The 26,175-nt window shown below is 32.9% G+C and overlaps 1 protein-coding gene across 1 annotated transcript in view; it reads right to left on the bottom strand.

Moving 5' to 3' along the window:
* Positions 1 to 11,982: 11,982 nt before the first annotated feature.
* The window catches only part of par-6 (partitioning defective protein 6), a 49,880-nt gene continuing 35,687 nt past the window's right edge, over positions 11,983 to 26,175 (bottom strand). The window contains exons 3-5 of the mRNA XM_089094119.1: positions 19,676 to 19,797; positions 17,563 to 17,829; positions 11,983 to 14,035 (exon numbers count right to left, since the gene is read on the bottom strand). Coding sequence (XP_088950245.1) covers positions 13,778 to 14,035; positions 17,563 to 17,829; positions 19,676 to 19,797 — 647 coding nt within the window. The 3' untranslated portion in view covers positions 11,983 to 13,777. The remainder of the gene's footprint in view (positions 14,036 to 17,562; positions 17,830 to 19,675; positions 19,798 to 26,175) is intronic.

Below are 26,175 nucleotides of genomic sequence, written 5' to 3'. Positions count from 1 at the left end.
GCTTTGCGTCGTAAAATGTCAGCTTGGTCACTGTTCAAAAATAGAAATTCTTAAATAGCCAATAAATTTGTCATGGCCTAGTCCCCTATTTAGAGGTTCACTGCTACCTATCTTTGAAATAACATTTTAGCATGGCTAGTACAACTTTTGTGTCTACTAGTTTTCCTTATTTTATGGCTGATAATCACGGACCAGTGGTGATATATATTCACAAGGAGGTTCATTCGTACGGTGGTTCCAAGAGGGGGATATAAAGGAAAGATAGTCCATACAGAGGTAGTAAAGAGATAAACATACCTTTCCATGCTCTATCTATGCAAGAGTCATTTCCGTGACAACCATCAGACGCGACGGTTAAGCCTGATAAAACAAAAATGATAAAGCTAATAAAAAATAACTTATTCAAAATAAATGCCTTCATAGGTGGTTAGGGTAAACAAATTGAATCCCGGACAAACTGTCAAACTGGTTTAAAGAAAATAGTCGAGCCAGGTGAATTAACTTGGGAGGGGGTAATTACCCTTCATTCACTTTTGACTCTTCGAAAGGCCACTGGAACTTCTGATTTTAAACCCAATGAGCCCCCTCTGAGAGATTTTTAGGGATTGATATTTGAGCTGATTTCAGACAGTTTCGATCACTTGACTCCAAGGCCGTTACAAGGGGGGCGGGTTAGGGGGTTCGAACCCCCCGAAATGTTTGTCCGACTTGTAAAAAACGTGACAAAAATGAATATAAACAAATTTTGACGCATTTTTCTGTAAAATCCCCCCCCACCGAAAAACTTCTTTTGTACCCCCCCCCCCCCCCCAAAAAAAAAGAAAAAAATAGAAATCCTGGATACGGCCTTTCCCGGCTCTATTACTTTTTTTAACATATAGAAGCCAGCTTGTCCAAAAGCCATTGTTTTATAAGGGGACAGATACTGCTATACTGGGATTGAAAGGTATTTTAAAAACTATTTTTATAGACTATGTCTGTTTTTTATACATGGAAAAAATCCCCCCCCCCCGCTCCCGCTCGATATGGCATATGCCCGATAAAGAACTTAACCTATGTCGCTAAAGAAAAATTAAGACATAATTTTCGCAAGAACTTGACTGCTTGATCTTGACGATAGTTTGTAAAGGAATTCAGGAACGCAAACATGTTGGCAAAAGTTTTCCTGATGCTATATGTAGAGTGAATTAACCTCATATTGCATGAAAATAGAAAACAAATAAATCAGGATATCATAGGTAGCGCAATAGCGCTGCCTAAGTAAAGAACGATGTTGGCACAATGTATTTTTATTTTTTTTTCTTGGTCTTAGACCAGGGCACTTCGTATCTAAGGACTTGTCATAGAAACTTCGAAAAGGGCTCATTCAATTGGAAATTGAAGTGGCTATTGCCCTTTTTAATTGTCGAAATTGATTGGAGGGCAACTAGCCCCCCCCCCCACGCCCATAATTCCCCCAAACACATCCAATCAAAATTTTGAGATAGCCATTTTGTTCAGCGTAGTCGATTTCCAGATAGAACATATGTTTTTGAGGAGGTCACTCCCCCACAACCCTCACGGCAAGGGTTTTAAGTTATGCCCTGGGGGCCTATAAGAACGATGTTGAAGTTATACCCTGGGGGTATATTATAACGATGTTGGCACAATGTATTATTTTTTTTTTTTTCCTTTAGACCAGGGCACTTCGTATCGAAGAAGTTGTAGTAGAAACTTCGAAAAAGGCTCATTCAATTAGAAATTGGAGTGGCTTGTGCCCTTTTTAATAGTCGAAAGTGATTGGAAAGCAACTAACACCCCTTCTATGCCCACCATTTCCCAAAACACATCCAATCAAAATTTTGAGATGGCCATTTTGGTCGGCGTGGTCGATTTCCAGATAGAAAATATCTTTTTGAGGTCACTCCCCCACAATCCTCAGGGCAAGGGTTTTAAGTTATGCCCTGGGGGCATATAAGAACGATGTTGGCACAATGTATTATTTTTTTTCCTTTAGACCAGGGCACTTCGTATCGAAGAAGTTGTCGTAGAATCAAACAGATTCAATCAAAGTTTAGAGATAGCCATTTTGTTCAACGTCATCTAGACTCTAGGCAGGCATGCCTTTCCAAAAACTAACAAACAAGTATGTATCCAATAAGACAGTCATGCATACTCCCGCCATTTACCCGTGCCCCAGCCATTTAAACATTTGCCTTTCAATTAATTGGACTATCTGTCTTGGCTTTTCTCTGTCTACAATTAGTCATGTCTTGATGTAACCTATGCGACCTGCAAAATACTTGATAACTTCAATTCAAAATCAACGGACTCGGTCGAGGCCTTTGACCGAGTCCAGAAATTATGTATTTAAGGATGACAAACCCCCCAGAGCCAGGGCAAAGGTTGTAAGTTATGCCCTGGGGGCATATAAGGTCTTTATAGATAGAGTTGTCGTAAAACTTCAAAAGGGGCTCATCCAATTGGAAATTGAGAGTGCTAGTGCCCTTTTAATAGTTGAGAGTGATTGGAGGGTAACTAACCCCCCTCTCACGCCCAACATTCCCCCAACCACATCCAATCAAAATTTTCAGATAGCCATTTTGTTCAATGTTTGAGCCATTTTGTTCATTTGACAGCCGCCCCCCCCCCCCAGTCCTCAGGGCAAGGGTTGTAAGTTTTGCCCTGGAGCATATAAGGTTTTGATTGAAAGCTTTGCCGTAGAAACTTCAAAAGGGCTCATTTGATTGGAAATTGAAAGGGCTAGTGCCTTTTTTAATAGTTGAAATTAATTGGAGAGCGACTAACGCACTTCTCACGCCCACCATTTTCCCAGACACATCCAATCAAAATTTTGAGATAGCCATTTTGTTTAACGTAGTTAAAAGTTCTGGAAATTAGGTCTTAGAGGATGACAACCACCCTCACAACCCTTAGTGCAAGGGTTGTTTTTATGCCCTGGAGGCATATAAGGTGTTTATGCGAAGTGTTGTCGTAGAAACTCAAAAAAGACTCATTCGATTGGAAATCGAACGACCTAGTGCCCTTTTTAATAGTCGAAAGTGATTTGAAGGCTTGACATTGTTATAATACAAATCGCTGTGGATATAATGTATTATTTTTTTGTTGTTGTTTTTGTTTAGACCAGGGCACTCTGTATCGAAGGAGTTGTCGTATGGAACTTCGAAAAGGGCTCATTCGATTGAAAATAGAAAGGGCTGATGCCATTTTCAATAGTCGAAAGTGATTGGAGGGAAATTAATCCCCCTCCCACCCCCCCCCTCCCATTTGCCTTTATGTTTAAAAGCTAAATGTTGCCATAAGATTAAATCAAAATGCAGTGTTTTAATGCTAATTCCCAATAAGGCATCTCAACAGTATCCCAAGAACGACTGAGGGTATTATGTTCAAACTTTCGGGGCTACTTCTGCTCTTAAAATTTAACCAAATCAAAATAGCGTAAGTGTATCCAAGCTATCAAAGACGTAAACAGATTTTATTGCGAATGGTATCAAGTTTTCCATTTCAGGTCAACTAGAGGAGGTATGAAACTAAATTTAACACTACTATTTGTGTCCAGAATTTTAAAAGGGTGTATGCTGTTAAAAATTGCTGAAAATTTTTCTCCAGCATACAAATAGTAGGCCAAACTTTAAATTCTTAAAGAAAAACAGAAAAGATTTTAACTATTATTTTCTTTTTCACTGAAAAGACTATGTCAATATAAAACGAACAGAAATTAATTAAAAAACTTTTTTTCACAAGATAGGTTTTTCAAAGAAAAGTAAAGAACTCCATTAAACAAAAAATGAGCAAAAATTAAATAAAATAATCTACCAAGCGTGAAACTACCAAAAAACAGTAGCAATAAATAAATGAAACCCAAAAAGAACAAAAATTACAATAAATGACCGATTGAAACCCAAAATAAGCAGAAATTAACATGAGTAGGGCTTCTAACTCCTATGCCTTTCCAAGGCCAGAACATAATTTGCAATTTACTGAAAAAAATACAAATGAATGTGCATTGTCAGTATATATATATATATATATATAAAAAAAAAAAAAAAAAAAAAAATATATATATATATATATATATATATATATATATATTTATATTTATATATATATATATATATATACTGATATTTAGTAATCAAAATGTTAATATTATTTGATTTATGAAAGTTATAAAAGTAAAAACATTTATATTTTTTTTCAGTAAAGTGTTTATATTTTTTCAGTAAGGTGTTATGAAGTGTTATATTTTTTTTCAGTAAAGTTTTTTTTAATTAATGTCATGAATAATTGAATTTTCTGTCTATACCTTCTCAAAGATAATGGTGATAATAAACCCCTTGGGATTTCTATCTATGCGTATATGACCAAGTTGCACATACTTCGTAGTAAAGTTTGAAAAAGGTAGAGAGTTAAACCTTTATTTAATGCCTTATTTAAGCAAAATCTGACGTTGACTTTTTGTATCATCACCGAGGCTTGACAAAACCATTTTGCCAGGTTTATTGCGTCTATTAAAAAAAAAAACGACTAAAAACTAACAAAACTGATTTTAAAAAAACGTTTCTGATGGAAGTGAAGATTTAAGTTGAGACTTAAAAAGAACAAAAGTGAATTCTTCGCCACCTATGCAACTTTTAACTAAAAAACTATAGTTGAGCTAGCTTATATTTCACTACATTTACTGAACTAAATATTATTTATGCCTTGAAAAAAAAATTGTGAAAATTCTTTAAAAAAGGAATACTCTTTGAAAAGGAATAAAAATAATTTGTGTTTTAGCGACAGCACAATGTGTTTTCGGAAGCAAAAAAGTCATCGAGTAGCTTGCAGGAAGTAAAAGACCAATTTCTATAAGACTTTGTAGTCTTTCGTCGGCCATCACATCGATAACTTCTAGTAAATCGAATAAAAGATCAATAAAAAAAAATCTAAAATTTTAAATTTAAAGGTCCATTCGCCAGCATACAAAACTGACTCGCTGATTCATAAAGCAACTCATAGGTATCACTAGCCACATTATCAATATCTAGTAATATAAATTTTTTACTATGGAATATAAGCAGGGATAGATTAAAAAGGCAAACAAAGTTTCCACAGACGTCACCAATCGACCCAGCAGATCCAATAACAATGAATTCTGTATCTAACTCAGAAAAATAAATATATGCATAATGAGATTTTGGGCGGAAGCCGAGGTGTCGGGATTTTGGTTTTCCTGGATATCAACCAAGTGCTTAACTGCAAGATTGGTTAATTATCAACCAATTGATGTAGGAGATCTGTGCTGACGAGTTAGGAATAGGATATCTACTGTGCCTAATAATAATGCTAAAGGAAAAAACAAACATTTTCTTCTTGACTCGAGAATTGAAACGCTTGTTTCTGAACCAGAGGCGGCAATTCCCGAATGTATAGGCAGAAGACGGGAGGGGGAGAGAAAATTCTATTTTTTAGTCTAGGAGGGGGGGGCAATTTGGTTTTTCTTCAATTGTTTCAATACCCCCCCCCCCCCCTAAAAAATAATTTTCAATGAAAATAACAAAAAGGGCATCTTTTAAAATCTAGGGAGAATAAACACCCGCCCAAATTGACGCCGCTCTCCTGGGAGTACCCTGAATCTGAGAATAGCCTATAGCTGAAATCTTTCTCCTGGTTGTTTTATAATGTTAGTTGGTCTGGCAAGAGATGTATCCAAATTGTGCTTTGAACTTAAAAGTGGGATAAAATGAAGGTTTATATGTAGAGTAACAAAAAAGGGCCCCACGAGTACTTCTTGTGGTATCTCCTTAATTAAGTCACTAACAACCACCATTACGCAAGAGAGGGTAAAAGTACTCTGCGAACAGAACTGGCCCCGAATTTGAGTTCCGTGAAAAATATAGCCTCCAAACCTAACCTCGCTTAATAAAATGAGGGAATATTCCATGCATTGGTTTTAATGTGAAGAAAGCAGTACAATTCAGAAATGGATAAACCATTTTGAGAAGTATGGGGTTTAGGAGAACTTCAATACAACCAACAAAAACAGTCCAATATTCCCCGGTTAGCTGGAAACCCCATAAAACATGCAGTAAGTTGCTAACAGTAGTCACGTACAAAAAAAAAACGATCTTTACGTTTTTTTTTCTTTTGGGACTACCTTTTGAAACAAAACTAACCTGGATCTGGACCTAAGAAACAAAACTAACCTGGACCTAAGAAACAGAACTAATCTGGACCTAAGAAATAAAACTAACCTGGACCTAGAACCCAAGAAACAAAACTAACCTAGACCTAAGAAACAAAACTAACCTGGACCTGGACCTAAGAAACAAAACTAACCTGCACCTAGACCTAAGAAACAAAACTAACCTGGACCTAAGAAACAAAACTAACCTGGGACCCCATTGCAGGCTACGGAAAGCCACATAGAGCTAATCAGAGCCCTTAATTGTTTGTAGCAAAGCCATAGAAAGCTGAGTCGTTAAGAAAGGAGCTTAAGAGGGGCTGTCTCGAACACCCTCTCTAGAATAAAGATGGCAAGCCCCAAGATTCTGAGATTTTAATGACATAAATCCAATAAGTTATATTTCCTTCAACTCTGACTAAAACTAAGAACAAGTCCATTGGAAGTTGGCGCACGTTTTCATAAGTCACCCTTTATTATTTTTTAACGATGAACTATTCAAAATTACGAAAGTATACCTTTTAAATAATAAAATAATACTTTATTTCATCACGTGACAAATACACAATCCTATAGCAAGAAATAATACGTGTTAAAAATAGATTCAAAAGAGGCACAAAAGAAGAACAAAACCTAGATATTGTGCAAACCCGTTAAAAAGAAGTTATAAAATAAATCAAACAAAGATAAGAATAAAACACTCAAAACAACCAAGTATAAAAAAGGCATTACCATTCTAGTCGTACACAATCTCGGAACAGTATCAACAAACAAAATGTTCAAAAAATAAAAGCATATAAATGTGTTATATTATTGGGCTTTGCATAAACACGGTCAGAATCACAAAGTCATAAAATATACCACGACCAAGATTTTTTCGGAAGCTGATATCAGGCTGCAAAACTTTTAAACAATTTTTTTTTTCGTTTTACATTAAAGAGTAACGCAGATGAATGAAAACAATTAACGCCATCTACCGTTCTCTAGCAGTATCCTAAGCCTAGCTATCCTTGATAATTTTAAGCTATGGCACCATATTCCTAGTGGTGCTAGCAAGGCCGAATCCAGAATTTTTGTTCGGTAGGGGGGGGGGGGTACAAAAAAACTTTGCAGAACGCAGCAAAATTTATTTATATATATATATATTTTCGTTACTTTTTTACGAGTCACAAAAGTGTCGAAGTGAGGAAAGTCTAAACCAGGCAACCCTCCTAGATACGGCCCTGCGTGCTAGTCCGATAAGTCCACCTTGGCAAATCAACTGCGTTACCCTATGCTGTCTTTTAGCTAGTTGTTCTTAATTCCTATAACAGTCATGATAAACCATTAAAGACCCAGCAACCTTTTTCGCTATGTATATTAACTAAATAGATTATTTTACTAGAGAACAGACCATTGGAACATAACTCTAAGTAGTTATTTACATCACCTAATGATGATCAAGAGAAAAGTTAAAAGTGTGATTTCAATTCCACCAACAACCATTGGAATGAAGCTGGCTGTTTAAAACAAGTATGAACTTCCATCCATTACAAGAAAATTTCGAAAAAAATACTTCAAATTGAATGAAAACCCATATATATACTCCTCAAAACACAATTTCTGGGAGTATTTGACTCCCTTTTTGGGAAAAATTCCACAAGGATTCGGGCTATGTATATCTATTGATTTCCATCGGTCGTTATTACTTAGGGGCTGCAGAACAGAAAACAAGCACACAACTAAAGGCTCTAGCAATACAATTTAATTTAATAAAGTTAATCTGCTTGCCTCAAAAAAAAAGAAAAACAAATTTTCTTTAAAAAAAAAAAAAAAAAAATTCACGTGAGAAACTTTCAGTTATTTCATTTTCTTTATCAACCTTATAAGCAGCAAAACATTATTTACTGAAGCATATACAAAGAAAACCCATAGAAGACTTGAAAAAGGCCCATCAATATTTACGGCTCAAGTACAGATATACGCTTAAAAACAAACAATATATATATATATATATATATATATATATATATATATATATATATATATATATATATATATATATATATATATATATATATATATATATATATATATATATATATATATATATATATATATATATATATATATATATATATAATGTTTGTTTTTAAGCGTATATCTGTACTTGAGCCATAAATATTGATGGGCTTTTTTCAAGTCTTCCATGGGTTTTCTTTGTACATGCTTCAGCAAAATAATGTTTTGCTGCTTATAAGGGGAGCAGCCTCATCCACAGCTCATTATGATCAAGATTAACCTGTACACAAGAATTAATGCTTATTCCAAACGTGCATTGGTTATTTTCTTATTAAGGACGAGGGGGAGGGGGGTGTCCAAATAAGGAATATGCAAATAAACGTTTGTTGATTATAAATAAATATACAACATTGCCATTCTTACCCTACAAAATGGAATTAATAGTGCCATAGAAGAAAAAATAGAGGAATAAAATGTTGATATGGGATGCTAAAAAAAGTCGGCTCTGCTGCCTTTAACATATTGGCAAGCCTACCCCCTCGCACAGGAAGTAAGAAACTCCCTCCAATGACAACCGCAGGCGTCCCCTATCCTCCAGACAGTCTGAGGAGTCTCCAGGCTGCCTGGAGGGAGAAACTCCCTTCAGACAACCCTAGGCTCAATATATATATATATCCCCAAAATTAGCAAGCTTTACGAATAAACAGGGCCGTATCCAGGGGGGGGGTTACCCGGTTTGAACCCCCCCCCCCAAATGTTTGTCTGACTCGTAAAAACGTAACAAAACAGATATAAAAAATGTTGTATGCGTTTTTTTTGTGTAAACCCCCTGCCCCCCCCCCCCAAAAAAAAATTAAAAAAAAAACCCTCCGAAAAAAATCTCGGGTATGACCTTGCGAATAAAATATATTTAATATATTGAGCTAAAAAACAATTCTTTTCTAAGCATGAACTCTCCTCGCATATTAGAATAAAAAAAAGTATTAAATCACTAGAGTATATGTATACAACGAAAAAATCTTGGATTATTAGGTCGTTAATATTTATACATATAGGTAAATGAATCTGACTAAAATGTTAAAAGTTTTTAGGATTTTGACAGTGGGAGTTATTCATCTTTAAAATTTAAGATGTTGTGTTGATGCAAGAGTCGAAGGGCAATTCACTGGAAATCCAAATAATCATTTAAAACCAACAATGTTTGGAAAAAATCAGATGGAATAAACTAATATATTAAAAAATTACTGATTAAACCGCACAAGCATACACAATGAAAAATATTAGATGACTTAAAACAGGCCATTAATATTTAAATATATACTATAGGTAAACAATTGTTGAACTAAAATATTGATCAATATTAAGTCTCAGAATGGATGATTAAATATCTAAATTAAGGGTCGAATCAGCAAAAATAAATAACTTCAAAAACTGGCGACAATGAATACAATAAGAAGTGATACCCCTGGCGACAAGTATGGTCACATTAACTCAAATATTTAAGCAACTTTAATTATCTTAAAAACAATATAGTCAATTCATGAAAATTAGGGGGGGGGGTAATCTTCAAAATCCTTTTTTTCAATAGAAATACCCAAAAGGCATTTTTCAATGAAAATATATAAAACGGTATATTTCATAATCTAGGAGAGAGCGAATGAGTCCCTTTACCCCCCCCCCCCCCCCCAATTGAAACCACTGCTCACTAAGATTCATATTCAACCCCCTTAAACTAAGCATATTCTATCATAGTCCCATATATTATTTGTTCCTCAGGATTTTCAGCACATTTAAGTTTTTTGTTTCAATAAATGAGTCATCTCTTTCGTCACTCATATATTTGATAACAGGTAGCCTTCAATTCAAGCTTAGCTCTCTACTGGCTCTGTTTAGCTATTAACATCTATTTATTCTATGTGCTAAATAGATAAAATATTGTCATAAAAACTATTTAAAAATGTACGAATTAAGCTTGCCGTATCTTCAGGTTTTACACTCTTCTGCAAAAATTTGCATTGTATAAAATAAGGCTTTTTAAATTACAAGGCCGTATTAGCGGATCGTTGTAGCACAGTGGATTGAAGCACTGCTTGCAAAACGGGGCCCAGGGTTCGATCTCCGCCGCATCAAAGTTGGGTGACAAGCTTGTCACTTATCCCTGTAAAAAAAGACCCCCCAATTAAAACATCGACTCTATGCCCTATGCGCCAGCAATGACCCTCTTTATCCTTTTACTGGCGGATTACCAAAGACACATTGGCAAGAATACCTCCACACAAAGAGCTGGAATTCCCAATAATGGGAATGTGGATAGGCAAACTAAGAAAGATTCAGTAATATTCGCCATGACAAAACTACGAATACTACGCTTACCACCAAAGACTTTAAGATTACCAGGCCATAAACAAGTTGAAAGTACATGAGGCATTTTGGACTGACGACTGAGCAAAACGCCAGGATCGAAAGAGCTCTAACGATAGTATCAAAGCAGGCAGAAATGTCGTATGAAGAACTGCTGACAAAGTTTAAAATGCAAGCTCTGAAAAAAAGAAGAGAGAAACTCTGCATGGATTTCGGAAGAAAATCTTTGAGCCACCCAATTCACAAGACCCTTTTCCCCCCTCGATCCACAATAAAACGACTCCCGCGCAGGGTTTCAGTGTGTGTTGAGAAACTTCAGTCGGTACGCTGTGCCCATCAGCAGTTAGCAAAAAGTTTTATACCTAGTTTCGTAAATATGTATAACAAAAATTTCTAAATTTTGACCCATCAAATTTTTTAGATAATTTCATTAATTTTATTGTGTTCTATTTATTTTTAATTTTGACTTTTTAACTAAGTGTAGTTTTATTTTAATGTATTTTTTACAATATGAATTATGTTTGACGTGAACATCACGTTCTGAAGATTATATATATATATATATATATATATATATATATATATATATATATATATATATATATATATATATATATATATAGTGCTTTTGAGATATATATAGTGTTTTTTTCTGGACGTAAAATTCACATTCGGCGATCATGCTGTGATAGTAATTTCTAAATAAAATTCTATTCATTTTATTCTAGGCCTGACAACGGAACTTGGAGGACCATGGTAGGCAAACTTTAATAGCTGCTGCAAGAGCCAATGGAAAACCAGAAATTGTTAACACAAGCGTTGATCTTCAGTCTGGTCTTCAGTTACAGATCAAATCGGGAAAATGAAAAAAAGAAGGCTGTGTATAATATGTATACTAAATTTGTGTTCTAAATAAATCAAAGCATATTAGAAAACATAGGATATTGTAAGTTCATCCTTGAATATTCCTGCCAAATACATAAAATCGTTGAAAATCTTTATAGGTAGTACCCTGTTAGGCATGTACCCAGAATTTTTTTTTTCCTGGAGGGAAGGGGGTAATAAGAAACACAGATTCTACCTGATAACTTGAACAAGGAAACAGAAATTTTCGGAGATGAAGGTGGGCCCCCAGGTCTCCTACAGGTACATCCCCGCGCCAAGGGCGTATCTAGGATTTTTTCGGGGTTGGGGGGAGGGAGTTGGTTCACAACAATCGTCAAAGACGTATCAAAAATTTGTTTATATGCATTTTTTTTACGTTTTTGCGAGTTGGTCAAAAGTTTCGACCGGAGGGTTTCGAACCTAGTATCCCTCCCCCATGGATGCAGCCTTGCCCTGCGCCCAATATATTTTTTTTTCTTGAACAGGAAGCATAAACAGGAAGCCATTTCAGGGAAAGGAAGCACGCAACGAGGTTGCTTAGATCCAGATTATTTGAGGTCAAGTGATAGCAGGATTTGCAAAAAAAAAAAAAATGTTTTACATGACCTCTCTTGCAAGGCCCTACCCAGGGGGTGGGATACCGGGTTTGACCCCCCCCCCAAAAAAAAAGAAATTCCCGGCTCTTAAGAACGCATTAAAAAAGCACATCAATAAATTTTTGATGTGTTTTGTAAAGTTTTTTTTATAGACCCCACCCCGAACTTTAATGCTGGATAAGAACTTGCTCCATTGCCTTAAAAAAAACCGTGGACCCCATGCAAAAAAAAAGAATTAAGAAAAAAAAAGAGGATAACTTTCATCACAAAAGAGGAGGCTTTTGCCTAAATATCAGCATTGCTTTACCTTTATTCACTTTGCTGAAAGTTATTCTCCTTCAGCTATCTCTTAGTTTCTTTATTTTTTGCACGTCATGTATAGCCAGCGTGGTCTCAAAAACCACTTTACAGGACCCCCTTCTCCTTATGTTACAACGGCATGTACTTATGTTGGCAAGCTTAAATATAAATACTAAAAATAGAACAACAACAAAAAATTAAATTTCACAATACAAAGTTTAAAGCAGTAAAAACTACAGTATATACACTTTTCAACAACAAATCACAAAAATCAAAATAATAAGGGTCTATAAAACTCGCACTAAAATTATAACAAGGCAACCTTTTGTTTCATATTTGGATGGATTTGGATTTCACTGTTCACAGCAATTGGAGCAGAACGTTTTATAAGGCAGTGCCCAAGCACGTCACTAACATAACCGCCATTACGTCTATTAGAAATATTCATGACAAGAATGATAATATAATAATTATTTTTGCACATAGGGGTCTACATCAGGAATCCCCTCTCCTACATCCAGAAGGATTTTGGGACGTTGGAAATAAAAGACCCTTTCAGACGACCCCCCCCCCCCTTAAAAAATCCTCCAAAATTTTGGCGATAGGAAGCTAAAACAATCATTATGCTTCTTGACTTCCATTTTGATTTTAACCACTCATTTTCTGTTAATTATATTTTTCTCTCATCCCTGGTAAATATCTTAAAAAAATATATTTTTTTTTCTTGAATGTATTCTTTTTTTTATATTGCCGATTTTGATTTAAATGGTAATTATTTTAGGCTAAGAAAAATCAACATTTGTAAAAGATATATATAAAAAAAAAATGAAAATAGTTTATGTAAAAAAAAAAAAATCCACACCTTAGGAAAAGGTAGCTTTAATTAGAAACTGTACTAGAAATAAATATCTACAGTATAATTTTAAATAATTAATCTAAATTTAAGAAATAATAATTTTAAATAATTAATCTAAATTTAAGAAATAATAATTTTAAATAATTAAATTTTAATAGTAAATTTAAATATTCATAAAAAGATATACTACTGTAAGCTCTATAGTTGTTAAATAAAAGCCAAACTGTGAGTTTACATGGAAAGATCACCCTCCCCCCCCATAAAAATAAACTCTAATCTCTTTATTTTTTATAATTTTTTTTTGTCACGGCTGCTTAGAGTTAACTGAAATCCTGGTTTAAAAGATAATGTTAATAATAACAGTAAATGAAGCTACAAGGCACTAATTTGAAATTTTGATCTGATGCAAGGATTGCAAAATCTTTGGCGAAGTACTAAAATACCAAAAAATGGTACTTTTGAACCTTGGGAATGTCAATAGAGACAATCATTTTTTGTCTTGAGTTATAACATCATAGATAAAAATTCTAAAATCTCTCCAGAAACTTAAAGTCAATTCTCATAAAGTTAGGATATCAAATTCAAAAAAGTGATCTAGCCAACATATCACATTCATAGATGCAAAACGCCATCTTCCTTAACAATATGATTTGATTCATGGCCAATACTAGTTAAATCCCGGATTTCATCATTTTCTTCAGCGTCTTCATAATAAGATGTCAGTGTTTCTGAATGAGATTGTTGCGACCCCGTGCTCTGTTGAGAATTCCTCGAGAAGGAGCCCCGCCGTGGGCCAACAATCCCTCGTTGGTTAGCAGGCTTCACTGTTATTATCAAATTTGAGCTATTAGCCACCATCATATCTGTTACCTATAATGTAAAAACGAATCATTTTCTGTTCTATAAGTGAAAAAAAAGGACACATTAGGACCAAGGGGTTGTAAGTTTCCTTAATACGGTTTTCGGTAATGGCGATTCCAACGGTGTGCTTTTCGTTTCGACCAGACGCCATTTTTGAGGAGTTTTGACTATTTTTCGAAATTCCCATAAATTTGCTTTCAAAGTAACATTCTATTCAAAGTAACATAATAGTTACCATTCCTGAATCAGATACAAATTGCAATTTTTTTCACCAGCCAATCTTTTTTGTGTTTTTTTTTTTATTTTGGCTACTATGGGTCGTGATTCGTTCTTTACCAAGTTGCAGCTACCAGGGTTTCGAAAACCAAGGTTTCAACATGATATTACCCATAACTTACATCACTGCTTTCCAAACATTTTCTCACTATGACCCACCAAATCGGAATACAATATAACCCCACCTCCAAAAAGCTGATAAAACCCCAACTCAAAATATTAGTTTAGCATTAATTAGCCACTGAAAATATTTTGCTATAACACTTTTCATAGACAATCTTAAAGTGCTTAAAGTTTAGTTCTAGTTCCGCACAACCTATTAAACACATTAAATTGACCTTTGAAGAGAATAACAGCCGGAATATTCTTTTCAATAGCCACCGGTTAACATAAACATTCAGTTTGTTTCTAGGAAGCAGAATATCCTGTTGGGGTTATGAGCGTTTTAATAGGGACACCTACTCTGTAGCTTGAAGAACTTTGACGGAGTTTAACGGCATTATATAACTTAAACAAAGAATTCTCTTCGTCATACAGAATACCGTATGGAATTTTTTTGGCTACATCATTACGTAATTCTATGTAATTTCAATTTAAAAAATTTAAAATTTTTAATTAATTTAAACATTTTATGCAATTTTACGTAATTTCATCATTAGATAATTTTTTTACGGTAAAAATTACCGTATGTAATTTCTTGGCTACATCACAAAGAGTAGAAGAATGATGAGGAGTTATAGATGAGGAGTATATGATGAGGAGTTTGCGAGGAGGAGTTAACAATAAGAATAAAAAAAATTATTAAGGCTTCAGCTACTAATTGAGTACCGGTGAAAATTATGAATACCAATTTTTGAAAAAAAGGGGGTCACTTGTGATTTTAGGAAGACTTTAATTTCACCCCCTAACAAGATAGGCAATAAGAATGAGTTTTAAGAGAAAAAAAAGTTCGTTTTAAGAAGGGCAGGAGAGTGCGTTGACCTAATTCACACTCTTAGATTAATAATTAAGAAGTGTCTAAATTATCAGAGACCTTTAGTTCTTAGTTGCATATATTATTAATAGGCATTTGATTCAACCAATAGAAAAGCTTTAGTGTAGGTCCTATCCTTGTATGGTACATCAGAATAAGTATATTAAATGAATTAGTGCTATACACAAGAACAATATTGCTGCGCTTAAGGTAGGAAGTGAGGTTGGTAGCTGGTTTGGTGTTGAGCCAAGAGTTAGACAGGGTTGTATGCTATCCCCGTTTATATGAACTATTTTAATGGAATTTATCCTTAGGAACAGGGCAAAGGCTAAGGGAGAGCATAGAACCAAATGGAAAGGTAAAACTCTCCTAGGCTCCCTCTTGTTTTCTTTACACTAAGATTTATTTGGCCATAGTTTCATAAAACTCAAAAACCATTTGTAAAAGACAAGGAATTATAGAGAAACCTTAATACCGTAAGTTTTTTTTTGTACTTGCAACGATAAATTTCTCTTTTAATTTGAAAAAATCATTTTTTTAAGCAGAAAATTTATTTGCTGCTTGTATATAATATATACAAGTTATATAATATAAAATATATATAACATGGTTTTATAGTAGTATTGAAGCAGCAAATTTAATTTTGATAAAATAATGAACAATGCAGTCTTAGATTATAATTTATTTTAAACGATCAGTTTTTAAGATCAGCCCCTCTCAAGATCAGTTTTCAGACATCCCCTTCCCCTCCTTCCCTGAAGTTAAAAATAAATAGGATTACTGGTTTCATGTATATTCAATAAAAATGAATGACACTTAATTGAGAACAACACTAAGGAAAGTCGTTAGGTAGGGTATGTGATAGGGGAGATGCTGGGAGGAATAATGGACTGGCTAAGTAACATACCAAACAGAAATAGTCTGATGTTTCAGTTACCAGACTTATTTATGCATACATAGGTTTTTGTATTGAAAACACTGTTAATCAAACTTGTTAAAAATCAGAAGTGAGAGTTGTGCCAAAATCAGGACTAAGAAGTGCAATCAGGAGGAGCACTAGAATGGGAAAAAAAAGGTATCATTCCGGTATTACTGTAGACATATAAAACCGGAAAGTCACTCTAGATCCACCTCCCTTTACTTTTGGCTTACCGTTGTCACCTTTTACCAGAACATTAAACTGATTCTCTTCTTAGTTTCTCAGCTTTGAGAATGTGCAAAACATTTTCTGGACGTGGTTCACTTTACCTTCCATACACTTCAATTAAGTTAAAGATTAGATCAACTAAAGATGAAGATTAAAGTGAGTTAAAGCAATCCTCACTTGATCCATCGACTTTCCACTGACTTCAATCCCTTTAACTTCCTGGACCTGGTTCACCTTACCTTCCATACACTTCAATTAAGTTAAAGATTAGATCAATTAAGATAAAGATTAAAGTAAGTTAAAGCAATCCTCACTTGATCCATCGACTTTCCACTGACTTCAATCCCTTTAACTTCCTGGACCTGGTTCACCTTACCTTCCATACACTTCAATTAAGTTAAAGATTAGATCAATTAAGATAAAGATTAAAGTAAGTTAAAGCAATCCTCACTTGATCCAGCGACTTTCCACTGACTTCAATCCAATTAACTTCCTGGACGTGGTTCACCTTACCTTCCATACACTTCAATCAAGTTAAAGATTAGATCAACTAAAGATAAATATTAAAGTAAGTTAAAGCAATCCTCACTTGATCCAGCGACTTTCCACTGACTTCAATCCCTTTAACTTCCTGGACCTGGTTCACCTTACCTTCCATACACTTCAATTAAGTTAAAGATTAGATCAACTAAAGATAAAGATTAAAGTAAGTTAAAGCAATCCTCACTTGATCCAGCGACTTTCCACTGACTTCAATCCAATTAACTTCCTGGACCTGGTTCACCTTACCTTCCATACACTTCAATCAAGTTAAAGATTAGATCAACTAAAGATAAAGATTAAAGTAAGTTAAAGCAATCCTCACTTGATCCATCGACTTTCCACTGACTTCAATCCCTTTAACTTCCTGGACCTGGTTCACCTTACCTTCCATACACTTCAATTAAGTTAAAGATTAGATCAATTAAGATAAAGATTAAAGTAAGTTAAAGCAATCCTCACTTGATCCAGCGACTTTCCGGTGACTTCAATCCAATTAACTTCCTGGACGTGGTTCACCTTACCTTCCATACACTTCAATCAAGTTAAAGATTAGATCAACTAAAGATAAAGATTAAAGTAAGTTAAAGCAATCCTCACTTGATCCAGCGACTTTCCACTGACTTCAATCCCATTAACTTCCAACACTTCGTCGTTGACAGCTAGTAGCCCAGTCGATTCTGCTAGTCCACCGGCAAGAAGTCTTGATATAAATATTCCTGGCACCCTTTCTAGCCCCTGGGGAGTAACACGCACTGATGTGCCATCTCGGATATAAAATCCAAGAGGTTTGTCGCTTCCATGCTTAAGAAGCCGCACTCGTCGACATGTTTCAGGCACAATATCAACATCTATAATTTGCGATACCTATAAGACAAAAGAAAGATAACTGAAATTAAAAAGAAAATTGAAAAGATAATAAAGAAGAGTAAATATAAAAATAGAGGTAGAAAAAGAATAAAAAGAAGGACGAAAAGATTATAACTGACATAAAAGAAGAGATAAAATGAAAAAAAGAAAGAAAAAAACAAGAAAATAGGAAGAAGGACAACTGAAATAAAAAAAAGATAACAAAGAAGGCTAATTATAAAAATAAAGATGGAAAAAGGATAAAAGAAGGATGATAATTGACATAAAAGAAGAGATAAAATGAAAAAAAATAGAAAAAATAAAAGTAGATGAAAAGAAGGATAATTGAAATAAAAAGAAAAGATTATATATAAGGGTAGTTATAAAAATAAAGATAGAAAAAGAACAAAAGAAGGATAAAAAGATGATAATTGACATAAAAGAAGTGGTAAAATGAAAAAAATAGAAAGAGATAAAAGTAATTAAAAAGATGGATAATATAAATTAAAAAGAAAATTTAAAAGGTAATAAATAAGGGTAAATATAAAAATAAAGATAGAAAAAGAATAAAAGAAGGATAAAAAGATGATAATTGACACAAAAGAAGAGATAAAATGACAAAACAATAAAACAAAAAAAGAAAAAGAACAGAAATTTGAAAAAAAAAATGAAAAGATAATAAAGAAGGGTAACTATCAAAATTAAGAAAACAAAAAAAAAGGATAATTGAAATTGCATGATAATACTAAATGTGGGGCCAAATTTGGAAACTTGTTGTACCAGTTTGACTCCAAAATTCCGCTAATTTAGCAGTTTCTTGTCTCACTCCCCTAAGGTTTAAAGAAAAATGATTTAATATCTCTATAAGGTTAAAAAATACTTAAAAGGTGCCAAAAACCTCAAAATACGATGGAGTTGGATATGAATAGATTTCTAAAGTTTTGCCCCCTAACGCCAGGAGAATTTGTCGATCCTGGAACCTCTAAAAAATTTATAATAATATTATAAAAACAAAAACAAACAAAAAACCGGCCAATAGCCTCTCCAGTCTCACAATCTTATTGTTAGACACATGTCTAACAATGACATATTATTGTTAGACATGCAAATGACAGGAAAATTTTTCATTAATAGTCTCGTTAATTTTTAGTTATTATTCATTGATATTTTCGTTAGCATTCTCCTAAAGCCAGGAAAATTGTTCAATCTTGGACCCTCTACAAAAAAAAAAAAAAAAAAAAAAAAAAAAAAAAAAAAAAAAAAAAAAAAAATACAATAAAATGGTCAATGCCCTCTCTAGCGCAACAATTTTATAAGTCAATGGGCAAAATTAAGAATCAAACTTTTTTTTTTGTCACAAAATACAGTCTAAAAAAAAGTTCTTACCGCAGTTATTGTAAAGTTCCAAACTTTTGTTTCAGTTCGTTAGTCTTTAAAAAAAAATAAAACATTATCTTTCAGTCATGAGGGCGACTTATGCAAAAGAAAAAAACTGACCCGCCAACAAAATTCGAATGTTTTTCGTTAAGTCCGAACTAGAAAGAAAGGAGAGGCTTAGACTTAACTTCACAAAAACCTTTCCCTTTCCCAATACATTTAGAATTCCACTTGAGCCTAACTAGAGTTGACAAAATCACCCCAACTTCTTCACTAAAGCTTTAGCTCTCTATTCAGATTTGAAAGCACTTCATTTAAAAGTGAATGGTATTATAAAAATTTGAATTGTCAAATATGTTAGGCAGGAATATTTGCCAAATATACACACGTATATTCGGACGGATAAATACTAGATGTATATTTGTCTATATACCTGCACCAGGGGAGTTTATCACGATATTTATAATTAGCCTACTGTAAAGCATACCTGTCTGAATTCTTGTGGGTATGAAATAGATAGATGTGGCTTTCCTCTGGGGGTTCCTCCCCAGATTGTGTTGATAAAACTCTTTGGTCTCTGGCCATTCAGATCTTCATAGAAACCATCATCTAAATAATAAGAACAGCAGTGATATATTATTATTATTCATTTATTGCCCGTCAAAAAAGGTACATAGACGGAGTAATCACTGAAGTAACAAACAGATAGAAAAAAAACACAAACATACATCAAAATCCAAATATATCACAAAAAAAAAACAAAAAAAAATTCATTACATACATTACATAAATACAAACAAACTAGGCCCTATTGATAACAAATTGGTGAGCATGGGTGATTAAACTTACTTTGAAACCGGGATAGAGATTTATTAATGCTAATATTAGGTGTCAGCTAGCTTATACAAATGAATAATTTTACGGTTTCTTGTCCAAGGGGGGCAATTGTAAAAGATATTTAGTAAATCTGAAGAAGATTGATCGTAAGTGCTTTTTATCTGTAACTGTAAAGAATTTTCAGAAATGAGCAATGTAAAGCAGATGTGGAAGGGCTGTGGCGTTGTAAATGGATGCTAGAAGGTAACGGTTAAAACGTAGTTTTCTTTTTACGATCCCAGCGTAAGAAATGCTAATTTTACGCTCAACGTGAGATATCAGCAAACGACGTGTGTGGCCGATAGATGTGGCAATTGGAAGGCCCAGATATAAATAAATAGGAAAAACATTAGCAAGTTACAAACATTTTATATTTTTCCTTGTTTATTTAATATAGACAATAGATTTTGCTACCCTAAATGAATAGTTTTCAAGAAAATTAATTATAAGTCAACAACTAAAGCTTGTATATTAATAGCATCAACAATATTTTCGGTCTGAAATTTTGAGGATGTCTTAACTGAAACTTAAGCAACCAATGTATAATAGAAGATTTTTTTTTACATATTGTCATCTGAGACCAGAGATCATACCCATACGTTCAATTCTCAAAATTCCACAGGATATTAAAAGATTTTAATCCTTTTATGGGTATCTTTTTCTCTCTCTAAATGTTTAGGACTTAAAAGATTATCATCTTAAGTTGCAACGTCTAGTCAAATGATATGTCTTCACTTTGGCAAATAGTAAAAAAATTATGTCAAATTAGTCTTTTTATATTCCGTTCTAGCGATTCAAGCTTTATAAAAAATCTCACTTTTCTTTTTTTATGCGGAACCACGCCTACCTCTTTGTCAAGTATCTAATAGCCATAGCTACTTGTATTTGATGAAAGCCATACCTCTTAGAGGGTTTTGATTTTCTTTTTTTTAATCTTTGAAGATTTAAAAAAACCTTTAAAAATCCATTAGAATACTCACTGGAGAACCAAAGCTGACTAATAGCTTTAATAAGAGGGAAAGTACTCAAAATATGTGATAAACAACAGTTTAAACAAAATAGTGAAAAAGAGAAGGGAAAAATTTTATCAGATGATAATAAAACCCTAAAAAAAGATTAAGCGAATATCAACAACAAACATTAACATATAATAAAACAATAATGATGACAACCCCCCCAAAAAATTAGTTTTTCCAGGCTGGTTAAACATCCCATAAGTATTTATGAAGCTGAATAGACGGATAGATCAGTGTGTTTCAGAAGCCTGGGGCCCATCAACAACAAGAAAATCGCCAACATCTTTTCATGCTAGAGGGAATAGAAAAGTGAAAGATAAAAAATAAATACAGTTAGGTGGGAACAAAAAGAAAGAATATGTAGCCCCCCTCCCCCCCCCCAAAAAAAAAAAAACTTCCTGAAAGTTTCAACTTTGTCCCCCAGCCATGAGACAAATCAGGAAATACTGATGAAGCTATAAATTAAGTTCATTACCTTTTAATGAAACATAATGGCTCTGTGTAATATCTATAGTGAGAAATAATCACTTGCCTTCAGAAAAAAAAAACATATTCTCTTTTCATGGTCGGATACAAACTGACCCTGATTGCAAACGTGGAAAAATAATGGACTACCCATCGTACAGCCTCCCATCATTGGCTAAGTGATATGGACACCTACTAATCATATGAAGATTTGCTCAACATTTTATTTTTTCATAATCCCACATAATCATATAAATTCATTCCTGCTATTATTGATTTATGTTTTGGAAGTTTCATTATATTTGATATATTTCAAACTGAATTTTTAAATTGTTGGTGATCTGGAACAAACTGCTGTTTTGCGAATTTCAACTTCATTTTACTAAAATTTGTTATTAACAAGAAACAATCGATAAAAAAAAAAAAATTTTTGGCTTTTTCTTTTGTGCCGCATTTGCAATTAGCTATATTTTAGGCATAAAGAATAGTAGCAAGACAATTTTTTTTTAATTTCTACAAGTTTTAATGCTTTATTAACAACTATTTCTGTGACTTGAGATAGCGTTTGCCACTGTCAAGCATTTGACACTTTCTTGGACTTAGGCCTATGTGTAAGTTTGTACTTTATTCTTGGAATAGTAGTTATTATATTCGACTTGAATCTGATTGCTTGATTTTTACACATATTTTTCCCATCTGGGCTTTGACAAGGTGGTATCTTATTGCAATGTGTTTTTAGTATACATTTAAATAATATGCGCAATAAATAAATAATATTAATATAAAATATTAAATAAATATAAACAAATAAACAACATAACAATAAATAAATATAAAATAAATAATAGAAAAAAAAGTAAATAATATGCATTTAAATAGTTTAAAATAATATTATTTCTAATATTGATGCTGCTTGTTTTGTGTTTCTCCATACTACCAGGATATGGCCCTGATCATATCTCTACTTGAAGGGGAATTTAAATAAAAATGGAATGTTTTTTGTATAAAATTCATTGATTTTAGAATTATTTTGATCCGCAAATAATATACATCTTCTAAAATCACTACTGAATCCAGACAACACTTCTGTTTTCTTTTTCTTGGGTAGAACAAATATTACTTATCACAAAGAAAATCTCAAGTATGGCACACTGCTTGGTCTACAACAAACTACATATTATATAACTTGCATACCATATATTAAATGCGTAACCTAACCTAACCTAGGTACCTTCCCCCCCTAAACCCCAAAAAACAACAGTTTAAATATCGTTAATGCAATGAAAACCACGCTTTGCATTGCATGACTCTATAGCGGTCTCTTGAATTAATTCGTCCTTAGCGGGTTTTTCGTGACTGGTTTCATTGTCTTATATAAAAGAGCACGTTTAATACTCAAGTACCAATTTGGGCTATATATTTGCACATTAGGGAGGTGAGGGTAAAGTATAGTGGGTCTGCATGCCTAATGTGTTAGGTACCATTATTCTGCATATTATGAAGTAAGAATTGTTTTTTAACTTCAAACTGTCCAAATACTTTACCCCCGACCCCTACATTGCAAATATGTAGCCCAAATTATATATTTCCCATCTATTCTGTCACTTCTCTTTTAATATAACTATGACCACAAGCAATTCCACCATTAAAAAAAACAATTTCATCATACAAAGAAGTAAAATTATGATTGTAGATATGTGCAATTGTTGCCAAAATTTCCTCTTGCTAAATATAAGGAGAGAAATTCCTCTGAAGAAATATGGATAAAAGTTTCTTAAAAAAGAAAAAAAGATTACCACATTCTATAACTGAAGCATTATTAAATTTCCAATGGGCTAGTGTTTAATTAGGTAGGGATATGATCAGAATTTTTCGGGTAATGTATCAAAACCCAAAGTCAGAGGTTTTTTTCAGGTAATTTAGCACTAGTTGTTTTAGCTTTTTTTTTTTTTTACCTAGTACTAATCACTACAACACAATCTACAACTAAGTCATTATTAAATTTTCAATGGGCTAGCATTTAATTAGGTTTTCATGTGGGCTAGTGTTTAATTAGTGTTTAATATGATCAGAAATTTTCAGGTAATGGATCAAAACCCAAAGTCAGAAGTTTTTTTTTCAGGTAATGTAGCACTAGTTTTTTTTGCTTTTTTTCCCTAGTACTCATAACTACAACACATTCTACAACTGATGCATTATTAAATTTCCAATGGGGTTGTGTTTAATTATGTTTTCATATGGGCTAGTGTTTAATTAGTGTTTAATATGATCAGAAATTTTCAGGTAATGTATCAAAACCCAAAGTGAGAAGTTTTTTTTTTCAGGTAATGTAGCACTAGTTTTTTTTGCTTTTTTTTCCTAGTACTCATCACTACAACACATTCTACAACTGATGCATTATTAAATTTCCAATGGACTAGTGTTTAATTAGGTTTTCATATGGGATAGTTTTTAATTAGGTTTTAAAATGGGCTAGTGTTTAATATGATCAGAAATTTTCAGGTAATGTATCAAAACCCAAAGTCATAAGTTTTTTTTTTCAGTTAATGTAACACTAGTTTTTTCTGCTTTTTTTACCTAGTACTCATCAATACAACAAATTCTACAACTGATGCATTATTAAATTTTCAATGGGCTAGTGTCTAATTAGGTTTTCATATGGGATAGTGTTTAATTAGTGTTTAATATGATCAGAAATTTTCAGGTAATGTATCAAAACCCAAAGTCAGAAGTTTTTTTTTCAGGTAATGTAGCACTAGTTTTTTCTGTTTTTTTTACCTAGTACTCATAACTACAACACATTCTACAACTGATGCATTATTAAATTTCCAATGGGGTAGTGTTTAATTATGTTTTCATATGGGCTAGTGTTTAATTAGTGTTTAATATGATCAGAAATTTTCAGGTAATGTATCAAAACCCAAAGTGAGAAGTTTTTTTTTCATGTAATGTAGCACTAGTTTTTTTTGCTTTTTTTTCCTAGTACTCATAAATACAACACATTATAAAACTGATGCATTATTAAATTTACAATGGACTAGTGTTTAATTAGGTTTTCATATGGGATAGTTTTTAATTAGGTTTTAATATGGGCTAGTGTTTAATACGATCAGAAATTTTCAGGTAGTGTATCAAAACCCAAAGTCATAAGTTTTTTTTTCAGTTAATGTAGCAATAGTTTTTTCTGCTTTTTTTTTACCTAGTAATCATCAATACAACACATTCTACAACTGATGCATTATTAAATTTCCAACGGGCTAGTGTTTAATTAGGTTTTCATATGGGCTAGTGTTTAATTAGTGTTTAATATGATCAGAAATTTTCAGGTAATGTATCAAAACCCAAAGTCATAAGTTTTTTTTTCAGGTAATGTAGTACTAGTTTTTTTTTTGCTTTTTTTTCCTAGTACTCATCACTACAACACATTCTACAACTTATGCATTATTAAATTTCCAATGGGCTAGTGTTTAATTAGGTTTTCATATGGGCTATTGTCTAATTAGGTTTTCATATGGGCTAGTGTTTAATTAGTGTTTAATATTATCAGAAATTTTCAGGTAATGTATCAAAACCCAAAGTCAGAAGTTTTTTTTCAGGTAATGTAGCACTAGTTTTTTCTGCTTTTTTTTAACTAGTACTCATCACTACAACACATTCTACAACTGATGCATTATTAAATTTCCAATGGGCTAGAGTCTAATTAGGTTTTCATATGGGCTAGTGTTTAATTAGTGTTTAATATGATCAGAAATTTTCAGGTAATGTATCAAAAACCAAAGTCAGAAGTTTTTTTTTCAGGTAATGTAGCACTAGTTTTTTCTGCTTTTTTTTACCTAGTACTCATCACTACAACACATTCTACAACTTATGCATTATTAAATTTCCAATGGGCTAGTGTTTAATTAGGCTTTCATATGGGCTAGTGTTTAATTAGTGTTTAATATGATCATAAATTTTCAGTTAATGTATCAAAACCCAAATTAAGAATTTTTTTTTTTAGGTAATGTAGCACTAGTTTTTTTTTGCTTTTTTTTCCTATTACTCATCACTACAACACATTCTACAACTTATGCATTATTAAATTTCCAATGGGCTAGTGTTTAATTAGGTTTTCATATGGGCTAGTGTTTAATTAGGTTTTCAAATGGGCTAGTGTTTAATTAGTGTTTAATATGATCAGAAATTTTCAGGTAATGTATCAAAAACCAAAGTCAGAAGTTTTTTTTTCAGGTAATGTAGTACTAGTTTTTTTTTGCTATTTTTTACTAGTAATCATCAAAAAAACACATTATACAACTGATGCATTATTAAATTTACAATGGGCTAGTGTTTAATTAGGTTTTCATATGGGCTATTTTTTAATTAGTGTTTAATATGATCAGAAATTTTCAGGTAATGTATCAAAACCCAAAGTCAGAAGTTTTTTTTTCAGGTAATGTATCACTAGTTATTTTTTGCTTTTTTTTCCTAGTACTCATCACTACAACACATTCTACAACTGATGCATTATTAAATTTACAATGGGCTAGAGTTTAATTATGTTTTCATATGGGCTATTTTTTAATTAGTGTTTAATATGATCAGAAATTTTCAGGTAATGTATCAAAATCCAAAGTGAGAAGTTTTTTTT

This window comes from Artemia sp. Qi Xiang Cuo, chromosome 9, assembly GCF_049724085.1.
Source record: "Artemia sp. Qi Xiang Cuo chromosome 9, ASM4972408v1, whole genome shotgun sequence".
Classification (NCBI taxonomy): Eukaryota; Metazoa; Arthropoda; class Branchiopoda; order Anostraca; family Artemiidae; genus Artemia; species Artemia sp. Qi Xiang Cuo.
The sequence above is the reverse complement of the archived record's forward strand: the minus strand, read 5'-3'. Positions and strand labels throughout refer to the sequence as shown.